The sequence below is a fragment of the Amphiura filiformis genome, chromosome 6 (genome assembly GCF_039555335.1).
Source record: "Amphiura filiformis chromosome 6, Afil_fr2py, whole genome shotgun sequence".
NCBI classification, from domain to species: domain Eukaryota; kingdom Metazoa; phylum Echinodermata; class Ophiuroidea; order Amphilepidida; family Amphiuridae; genus Amphiura; species Amphiura filiformis.
Window position 1 is genome coordinate 12,231,990 of NC_092633.1, and position 11,621 is coordinate 12,243,610.

General features: G+C 37.7%; 2 protein-coding genes across 2 annotated transcripts in view; one reads left to right on the forward strand and one right to left on the reverse strand.

Annotated features, from left to right (window-relative positions):
• Positions 1-2,209, reverse strand: part of LOC140154348 (uncharacterized) — an 11,150-nt gene extending 8,941 nt beyond the window's left edge. The window contains exons 1-2 of the mRNA XM_072176915.1: positions 2,047-2,209; positions 1,010-1,138 (exon numbers count right to left, since the gene is read on the reverse strand). Of these exons, the coding sequence (XP_072033016.1) occupies positions 1,010-1,063 (54 nt within the window). The 5' untranslated portion in view covers positions 1,064-1,138; positions 2,047-2,209. The remainder of the gene's footprint in view (positions 1-1,009; positions 1,139-2,046) is intronic.
• A 5,608-nt stretch (positions 2,210-7,817) lies between these two features.
• Positions 7,818-8,279, forward strand: LOC140154350 (uncharacterized). The gene has a single exon (XM_072176916.1). It carries the CDS (start codon positions 7,818-7,820, stop codon positions 8,277-8,279), a length of 462 nt encoding a protein of 153 aa, XP_072033017.1.
• The last annotated feature ends 3,342 nt before the right edge of the window (positions 8,280-11,621 follow it).

Consider the following 11,621-nt stretch of genomic DNA (forward strand, 5'->3'; position numbering starts at 1 on the left):
TTTACTTCGAGGACTGTTATATATCAAAAATTTGAAAAATATCAAATTTTTATAATTTGTCATAAAATTTGTATTATATTGTGATTTTCAAAAATGAAAATTATTTGATATCAGAAAGACATGCTTCGTATTCAGAATGCAATTCGATAGGTCTGAGGTGCTCTCATGTCCCACAAAAAATACTGTCGAAACGCAATAAACGCTCATTTTAGATCCCTTAAGTTGGCCAAACATTTAATAAATGGTTGTATTTCTCTGTGAAGATAATAAAAGGTAGCCACAAAAACCCGCTCAATTAATGCATACCTCCTGCAGTCTAGTCTGTGTTCCAAACTTTAAAACAAGAGAAATCGATTGCTTTTTCTTGGTTTTTGGATCAATTGTATCAGTCTTGTTTTTTCTTTCCACTTTGATATTTTCGTAATTCCTAGACATCTTTCACTACTGGCTAGTTCCTGTTGGTGTTTCCCCGCTCAAAGAAGGACCAAATAAATCTTCATTTTTACAAAAGGTTAAAACTGGCCTAGTAATAGTGCTGCTGCTGCTGCTGCCTATAAAAAAATATTTTTTTGGGTTACAAACAAGACAGGGGATAATCTTTTAGAAGCAGACTATTTTGCTTTTTTTTTTTTTTTATTCCAAGTGTGTCTCTTTCAACCCACCCACGACCAATGACGCAATGCACCATTCGTTTTCAATTTGTTGAACTTCATAAAACGTATCTTGAAACTGAAAACTTAAATTTCATCATCAACTAATAGTAGAGGATCCTATTGCTGTTTGTGACGTCAAGGTGTAACTGCATGCGTGTGAACAAGATTTGAAGAAGAAGTCCACTTTCTCTTTTCACAATATCCGTTTATTCACACAATACATCATACGTGATTTATGAAAAGTGTGTGTGTGTGCGTTATTAAAGGAAAACCGCGGGTAAATATTGTTATTTTTAATTACAATTTTTTTTAACATAGGGTTGTATGGATTTCAACCGGAATAGCCTTAAACTTACCTCTCTGAGTCGCTGTTTCTCACTCCAAGTGCTCGATTTACTTGTATTATCCATGTTGATGTTGTCAACCTACTTTCTCAAGTTCGCAATCTTGTGTTGCCGAGTTTTCTTCAATCGTGCACCTTTGTCCTGTGAATCGGAAATTCAAGAAAAACAAAAGCAGTTTTAGTGCAATGACTTTGCAACTTTCCAACTTATGTAAGAAGTCTAAAATTCTAAATGAACTTCTGTCCCGGGACTTCTGTATAACGACCTTGTGATTTAACACTGATCAATTAATCGATTGATTATTGAACTTCGTTTGTCTTGACATGACTGGCAACTGAAATAGCGGGATATGATTTTATTAATCAAAAAGAGACTCTATGAGTGAAATCACTTGTTGTGATTTTTACTGATTAAACGATCGATTAATTAGGTCTATATCAGAGCTGGGTGTGCAATATGCTATAACCATGGACGTATACTAAATAAGAGAGTAGGCCTACGGTCCATGCTATAACCATGATAACGAATTTGGCAGTTTATATTCGCAGTATGTATCACGCGATTAAAACCAGTTCGATAATTATATTTGTATGCACTTGCATGACAATATTATATTTTTTCTATTTTATAAAGTACTTCAAGTTATTACTTAGGCCTACTTGTTAGTAACTAGAGCTAAGTGTTAAATTACTTCAGCGACTAAAAGACAATATACGTATCACACTTAATAGTTTCCATGAGTTATTTCGTTCCATAGTAATATTACTATTATATACTAGTCCAAATAATTCAGTCCCGGAACAAAATAGTCACTTACTGTTGATCGTGTTATACTATAAGGTCTATTAAAATACGTCATTTTGTTTGTTCAATTTTGTTTTAAATCAAATGTGATGCATATAAACAATATTTCAATTTGCATGAGTAAGCATTAGGCCTATGCCAATTAAAAGGCCAATCATAGTACGCATTATATGGTTTGATATCTTATTAACATTAGAAGATGCTCATCTACTATGACATTTTTAAGTAGGAAGCATTTTTCTTACCTTCACAATGGGTGCATCAATTTGGACCAGCACCGTGGAATTAATCTCATTTTGGAACACGTATATGTACCTCGGAGAATATGTGGCACTTTCATGTAATATTGAAAGAGGCCATGATGAATAAAGAGCAAGGTAAACACAGACAACTCGCAATAGATCCTCTCACTTAAGGATTGCCAATAAGTGCTCCCAATATACAGTTTCACACTCCCTTGGGTGCTATGGAGCTCCAAAACTAAATCGATAGACATAGGCGCTGAACAAATAGGAACGGAATACATGAGTGTAACGTGAACAATATGGGAAATCAATGGTTGACATGTTTACTATACTGTCAAAGTAAAAAATATAGGTAAACAATTCAAGCAGAATTTACAACTTTAAGGGCTCGGTCACCCTTCCCCCCGCGCACCACCTTTCTACAGTATTTTTTGTGGGACGACTAAGAGCACATCAGACACACCAAATTGCATTCTGATTACGAGGAATGTCCTTCTGATATCAACTACTAGGCCTAGTATTAAATTGAGATTTTTTGAAAGTCGCGATAAAATACAAATTTTATGTCAAATTATTAAACATTGACATTTTTGACATTAACAATACTCGAAGTAAACTTAATAACTCTAACAATTATGTCCACAATATGTCCTTAATGCAAAGATACTCAATACATACTTTAAATGTATCATTGTGTTTAAGCTGGGATAAAAAGCCGACCATCATATGACAATTTTGACGATTTGTATATAAGGTATGCATGAAGTTTCATAAAAGACCTCAGAATTTTGAAAACTTCATACGAAAGGTCAACATTTTCATGGCTGGCTCAGTTTATCCCAGCTACATACACTTATCTCGAGGTGGTATACTACACCCCTTGATAAATTTGTGACTATTTTTGCATTTTTCTCAAAAAATAATAACACACTGGTAACAAAAGTTATGTATATTATAGGGGCAAGGAATCCAGTTGCTAAACTGGAATTTTGGTGACTCGAGACAAACGGTACGTTGGTTATGATAAGAAAAGAGGTACCTCGTTATTTTCTTAACATTATATGTAATGAACCACTTGTCTTGAATCACTGAAATTTCAGTGAAGTAATTGGATTCGTTGCCCCTATAACATGTATAATATACCCAACTTTTGTTAGCAGTGTGTAGTTATCTTTTGAGAAAAATGCAAAATTAGTCACAACATTTATCAGGGGGTGTAGTACCACCTTAAATGTCAAATGAATTTTTAATAATTTGCCATCAATTTGCAAATATTGTACAAAGGTGGGTGACCGGCCACTAAGGCTCGATATAATATCTATTACGAGCGATCGATTATTAATTTTTTAACACAAGGAATATAATTGTGTTTGATTTACTTGATTAGATTTGAGTATAACTAATCCGTTTGTTGATAGAACTTATCCGGAAGATTTTAAATGATGGATTGGGGTCTATAATAGGGGAAAATCTGGTCAGGGCAGGGGGAAGCGCTATACTAGGCAGGACACGGTGAGTTCATGAGTTTTGACCTTTGGTCATCAGGAGAGCTGTCCCAGCACTCATGATTTAAATCACTTGAATGATATTACAGGCTGAATTTCGAATTTTCAAGGGGGTGGTCCCCTGATTATGAATTTTACCTTAAAACTATGAATGTTACCTTAAATTATCGGCGCCCTGGTACAGGTTTTTGGGGCCATGAACATGGGATTGGCCCCCGGGGATTGGCCCTCCTTGTTCAGATCCTCGGAATGAAGGGATATTAAATTTTCTATGGAAATCGCTACGAATGGATAAGCTTGTCTCTTCTCAACCTATAACGCAAATCAACAACTCTTGCAATCTTCTTTAATTGCCGGAATCCGTTGGTTTTGTCAGAAGTTGTCTAGAATTGTCAATGATGCCGGGTGCCAGGAATGTTTTCGGGGGAGCGGATGCACTGTGGATGGTGGAGCAACTTGCCTAACATAGGGTATTGTTTGCCCAAACAGTTCTTCTGACCGTCTGACGAAGCCGGGAGAACGGGGAAAGCCAAGTTTGTCGCGGTGAAAATACCCGTCCCCACGCGTGCTCACAGTTTAATGCGGGTTAGCATTGTGGTTATTCTAGAAGTGTGCTTTTAGGTGAATTTTAATGGACACGTTTACTTTATAACTGAACACCCGGCGAAATAAAATCTGTGTTACAACATCATGCCCAGTGCGGGGAAATCAGTTACCAACGGGCAAGTGTCACCTGGCATTTTGAGCCTTGTCATGGACCATTATGATTATAGATTGCTTGGGCGCCCACTTGGGCGTGAAATGCCGTAAACCCTCTTATTAGGTAGTGGAAGGCATTTACGTATGCATTTCATAATAAATAAAAGAGATGAAAAGAAAATATCGAACAAATGTTTGCTGTTGTCCTGGCCACCTATAATCATTATGGGAAAAGGTTTTAGCGACAGTCTGTGATGTCGAGGGGTTAAATATAAAAATAATGCAAATAATTATGTTAAGTTTTCCAAGCAGAGGAATGACATGTGTGAAGTTATAAATTCAAGTTTAAACCCGTGTGGTTGAAAGAAACCCCGGGAAAATAACAAATATCTTATATCTCTTTACCAGACAAAATCTCATAATCTATAATATTGATGAATTTCGTACTGCAAAGGAATATTTTGTCTGACTGTGCGTTGGGGTAATGATTCGACTGTTGCGAAAATGATTTATACTTTGGGAGTTAAACATATACTCATTTTGATTTTAGTTCATCTAATTCTGATATAGACTGAACCTTTTTGTGAACCACACGAGTAAAATACGCCGGCACTATAAAGACACGGCGGTATATAATAATCCCTATATTTTATTTTAGTTTCTGAAAATTAATGGCACACTATTTTGACACTAAACTGCAAAAACAATGTTAAGCACTTACGGGATCTGGAATGAGCGTTTTGAGCGTTTCTACAGTATTTTTTGTGGGACATAAGAGCACATCAGACATATCGAATTGCATTCTGAATACGAAGAATGTCTTTCTGATATCAAATAATTTTCATTTTTTGAAATTTACGATATAATACAAATTTATGACAAATTATTAAAATTTGATATTTTAGTCCTCGAAGTGAATTTTATAAATCTAATGATATATTCTTAAAATGTATGTAGCTGGGAGGAAAACCCGACGATCAATTGAAAATGTTGACCTTTCATATTGAAGATATGGTAGCCTATATCTTCAATACGATATCTTCAATACGAAAGGTCAAAATTTTCAATTGATCGTCGGCTTTTCATCCCACCTACATACACTTTAAGTACATATTATCAGATTTATAAAGTTTATTTCGAATACTGTTAAATATCAAAATATCAATTTCTAATCATTTGCCATAAAATGCATGTGTATTACATTACGAATTTCAAAAAAAATCAAAAAAGGACATTCTTCGTATTCAGAATGCAATTCGATATGTCTGAAGTGCTCTCATGTCCCACAATAAATACTGTCTAAAAGTTCATATCACATCCCTTAATGAGATGTGATTTTCAAGTTGTTATAATTGACACTCTTCAAGGAGATACAGATGGAACACGGAAGGGTATAATAGAAGAAGCTAATTTATTCTATGGATAGACAACATCAAAACTATGCCTAGAGTGAAAATTAAGATTTCTAATGCCCAGGGATCCCCCGGTTTTAATCACTACGTTCACCGATCGAAATGTTAAAGGCCCATTCAGTGATTTGCTCATCCGGACGATCGTAAAAATCATAAAAATTCAGATTTTGGCAAAATTTGAAATAATTTGCTTGTATTAATCTCGAGATAGGTTTAGTAAACTATTGACGCAGACGTTCGGCATCTGCAAAACAAAAAGGAAATGCTAAAAAATCTAATCTCTCTTGCCACTGGGCCAATTTTCGGAAGTTACGTAATCGTTTGAAAAAATTGCTCTCTGTCAAGTTTAATGAGTACATTGATAGTCTTGGTGAAAGTGTTGTTGATAACACCAAGAATACTGGTCATTTTTTAGATCAAAACCAAAATCCAAATCTCTTCCAAAAGTTATTAGCTGGGATAACATCACAGCTAGCTACAACAGCTAGAGAAAAAGCTTCTCTTCAACCAACTCCCAACACTCATATAAAATACACCGGCTTTCAACATCATTCACTGGGTAGCATTCATATTAACAAATGTGATGTCCTCAACATTTTGTGCAATTTAAATGTTTCCAAAGCTATTGGCCCTGGGATATCTCCCAGGGTCTTGAAAGAATGCGCTCATGAAATTGTTTTTCCTTTGTGTCACATTTTCAACTTATCTTTAAGTTCTGGTATTATGCCTGAGGCCTGGTTGAAAGCCAATGTTGTTCCTGCTTTAAAAAAATCTGACAGGCAACGTGCTGAAAATTACAGACCTGTGTCATTATTGTGTATATGTGGAAAAGTGATGGAGAGAGCTATTTTTGATCAAGTGTTCCCCGCAATTAAAGACCATTATACCATCTGCAACACGGTTTTATCAAGGATCGCTCCACTGTGACACAGCTTTTATCCGTTTTTCATGAAGTCAGTTCTACTCTGGACAACGCTGGGCAAGTTGACATGATTTATCTTGATTTCTCGAAAGCTGTTGACAGTGTTTGTCATAGCTTATTGCTTCACAAATTGCAATCTTTTGGCTTTCATTCTGACCTCAATTGGTTTCGCGCTTATTTAACAGGGAGGAGGCAGAGGGTTGTTATTGATGGGGTTAATTCCGACTGGCTTCCCGTTGTTTCAGGGCTGCCCCAAGGATCAATATTGGGACCTATGCTTTTTCTTTTATACATTAATGACATGCCCAGTGTTGCTCAGAATTCTTCTTTAGCTTTGTTTGCAGATGAGTCTAAATGTTATAAAAACATCTCTGATGTCTCTGATTGTCACATGCTACAAAGGGATATTGATGCATTACCGTATTTAATTGGAGCAATACTTGGGATCACCATTTGCATCCCTCTAAATGCCAGATAATATCAATCACCAGACGTAGGAATGCAATTCGTCATGATTATAAAATGAATGGTGTCGTTCTAGACCGTGTTAGTTCCATCAAAGATCTTGGTCTTGATATTTCCTCATCTTTCACTTGGGATGATCACTTGGGATAATAGGGTTGTTAAATCCACTCCCACGACAGATATTAATACTGACATTGTTTGCCAAAGTAGCTTCGAACACTTTCAACCACTGAGTTGTGATGCAGTCCTCGACATTATCAAGAAGTCGTGTGAAATCATGCCCCTTGATCCTCTACCTGCCGTCATGACTAAAGAGTACCTATACCTGAACTGCTGCCGTCAATCACTCTGATTGTAAATACATCTCTTCAAACGGGGGTTTTTCCGGCCAGCCTCAAAGAAGCTCTTGTTACCGATTGGCTCAAAAAGGCAAATCTCGACATTGAGGATTTAATTAACTTTCGTCCTGTATCTAACCTCCCCTTTCTGGGGAAGGTTATTGAGCATTGAGCGTGCCGCCATGAGTCAACGCCAAGCGTACATCAAAGAACATGACCTCTACAACAACAGTCAGTCTGCCTATAGACAGTTCTTCAACGTTGAGACCGCATTACTTCGTGTGACCAATGATTTGTTATGTGCTGTGGATAATCACGGTGAAGCCATCCTCGTGTTACTTGACCTATCCGCGGCATTTGACACGGTAGATCATGATATTTTGCTTGGTAGACTGCGTTCAAGATACGGTATATCAGGGAGAGCTCATGAATGGTTTGCGTCTTATTTGAAAAACAGAAAACACTGTGTGATCATCATGGTGAGGTTTCCGATTCAACTGGACTTGATTGGGGCGTCCCTCAAGGCTCCGTTGTTGGCCCTGAAATGTTTGTACTCTATTCCGCTCCTATTGAGGACATTATCAGGAAGTATGGCCTCTGCAGTCTATCGTACGCTGATGACACGCAATTGTATGTCGTTATTACTCCATCAAATCGTGTTAAAGCATTGGTCAAACTTGAGGAATGCATTGAAGATATTCGTATTTGGATGGCACATAACAAACTCAAGCTAAATGACTCTAAGACGGAGTTACTTCATGTCAAATCGCGGTTTGCCAAGAACGTTTCTAAGGTAGACATCAACATTGGTGACACTATAGTATCTCCTTCAGAGGTAGTTCGCGATCTTGGAGTCCTACTTGATATCTCTTTCCATGAGCAGTCACATTAACAGCGTGTGTAGAAGCGCATCCTTTGCAATCAAGAAAATAGGCAAAATTCGTCGCTACCTTGATCAAGCAAGCGCCGAGAAACTGGTTCACGCGTTCATCTCGTCCCGGTTGGACAACTGCAATAGCGTTCTCTTTGGACTTCCCAATGAAGAACTTTTAAGAAAAGCTGCAACGCATTCAGAACATGACGGCTAGAGTAATCACATTGAGTAGGAAGCGTGACCACATCACCCCTGTTATGCGCAAGCTACACTGGCTGCCAATTCATGCTAGAATTGTTTTCAAACTTCTGCTTCTGATTTATAAAGCCCTGAACGGTCAGGCACTCGTGTATATTTCGGAGCTCATTTCGGAGTATCAACCTAATCGAACTTTGCGTTCTTCGTCACTTCATCTCCTCCAAGAAGCTCCTGGTAGAACTGTCACTTACGGAAGAGGATTTACGGCGGCTGCGCTAAAGCTATGGAATTAGCTTCCGCTCCTACTCAGGACCCCACAATCTGCATCTCAGTTTAAATCTCGTTTAAAGACTCATATTTTTAAAACTGTGTATAATTAATCATGTTTTTAATGTTTCACATGCATTCGAATTTCGCCGCCTTGTATATAGTATATAGGTGGTTGTTTTTACTGTAGTTTGTAATTGCTTTATAATGTACCTTTTAGCCCGGTTTCTTTTATAATTTCTTTCAGTGTTTTTTCGTATGCCTGTTTTTATCTTTTCTGCTGTAAAGCGCACAGATGCCTTTGCTTGATGCGCTATATAAGTCTGTGTTATTATTATTATTATTATTATTATGTTAAAAAGTGTCATAAAAAACTTGGTATGATAAAACGCACCATTGGCTTCAATGCCCCTCATTATGTATCCAGGACTTTGTACTCGGCCTTGGTTCGTAGTGATTTGGAATATTGCAGTCCCCTCTGGAGTGGTACCTCAAAGCGCAACATCCAGAAAGTTGAAAGGGGTCCAGAGAAGGGCAACTAAATTCATTTTAGATTATCCCAAGGCTGAGTACAAAGAAAGGTTAACAGAACTAACGCTTCTCCCATTACGTTTTAGAAGAGAATATGTCGATATCAATATATTTTCAACTGCAATCTGGGATTATATGACATCAATCTTGATGATTATGTAGTTTTTAATGATAGTAACAAAGACCGTCCCACCACCAGATTTTCCTCTGATCCTTTGTTGCTGGTAAATCAGCGTTCTAAAACAGAGTGCCACAAGATGGGCTTCTTTCAGCGTATGGTGCCCATTTGGAACCAGCTCCTAGTTATCAGGTCCACAAATTCAAAAAGTTTTGGAGTTCTATCAGTCCAAATTTGCTCGCACCTTTGATGCAACTTGTGGTTGCACTTGGACCTCTTTTTGTAATTGTTCAAATTGCAGGCAAATGTAACTCAGCCTGCATTTCCCCCTCTAATTTATTTTTCCCTTCCCTTCTTTTTGGATTCAGTTGGTGGGCGGTCTTAGAGGTGCATTGCACCTGTTCGCCCCAGCCATTCACTGGACTTTTTTTAAAAATTGTTCATTTTATGATATTGTGTAATTTTTGATGTAACTTATGTGCAATATTATATTTTTGTAATACTGTGCCAGTGATAAAGTGTAAAATAAATAAATAAAATAATAACAGGATTGTGCGCAGAGTGCGCACCAGACTTGTAGTCGAGTCACTGAAAGTCGAGTCCGAGTCGAGTCGAGTCATCGAGCCCTCGAGTCGAGTCGAGTCATGAAGCCTTCGAGTCCGAGTCGAGTCGAGTCATTTGAAGTTGTCAGTCGAGTCGAGTCGAGTCGAGTCAGGCCATTCTGTCGAGTCGAGTCGAGTCGAGTCGGATATATTTTGTCGAGTCATTTCGAGTCACTTCACGTTTCATATGCTCATGATACCAGCTGTCAACTTGATAGCCCAATTTGCATGAATTTGTACTTTTTTTAAATTAAAATCCCAGTGAGAGTACATAATATTAATTTATGAATCTATGTGCTCCATCCAGTGCATTGTGGAAATCAGTAATCAGTCAGACTTGTAGTATTGCCATTAGGACCCGCCATGAGTATGGGTACGGGTGCGTGTCCCGGACCACAAGTACTTGTACGGGTACGGGTCCCAGGCCATGGGTACGGGTTTCAGGTCATGGGTAAGGGTACGGGTACGGATCCCTAGCCATGAGTATTCAGTACGGGTCCATTCCAAAATAGGGTGCGAGTACGGGTACGGAGTCATGGGCACGGGTACGAGTATGGGTATACGGAAATTGGGACTCGAGTACGGCTACTGGTCCAGTAGTGGTATGGAAATTGGGACTTCAAGTACTTGTATGGGTCCTATTATGGGTATGGGTATAAACAAATTAATTAATCAAGTACAAAAAGAGATCAAATATTGGTGGTCATAGCGAATCTAGCCTAAAGCTGGCATATTTTGGGATGCAAGTGAAAAAACTATGTCTATGTACAGTATGGACAGCCAGACTGTGCAATACTAATTTCAACATATATTTAGCAATGATGTAGCTTTCGAGTCTTATTATGCACATCTGGATAATTATATCCATGTTTTATTAATATTTTAAAATTACTATACATCCCAAATTTCTGTATATGGTAAAAACCTCTCTATTCATTTGACTCAGATGCACAAGCCCAAGCCTGGGCACAAGAAGTACATGTGGCTGGTGGAAATGCTCTCACCAGTCAGTCACATTGCAATGTAGTTCTTCATGTGTGCATCATGTAGAGGAGTGTATTTGGATGGGGAATATCAAAATGATTAATAAAAGCTATAATAATGATATTTTAACATGATGACTTGAAATTCACCACAAAAAAGAAAGTACCTTGAAATGTTTTCCCAGTTTGCTGTTTTTTTTTCTCTGCATTGATCAGTCATTGTGTGAATGAGACATGTAGCATACATGTACGGGTGTGTGCACAGGCTGTTACAAATGACATGTCTCACAAGTTTTAGGAGTGTTCATTTTATTTGGCCTATCTTCACCCACGCCTCACTACACACATATGATTGACACATACATTGAAGTCTAGGAAGCCACATTTGCATAATGCTCACTTGACTGTGAAACAACTTGTTGCTAAGTTGCCAGTTCTGAAGTCATGCTTACTATGTGGTCAATAAAAACTTTTTGTGATCAATAATTTATCCGGTACACTGAACTTGATAACAATAGAATGTGGAAAGATCAATATTGATTTTTACACTAGCAAATACACAAGATGTCCATAATATTGCTTTATTAACTTTTCACAGACCTATATAGAGGCCCTGCATTCTTTTATCGATTGGCTCCAAACAAAGGATTTGAACCAGTGT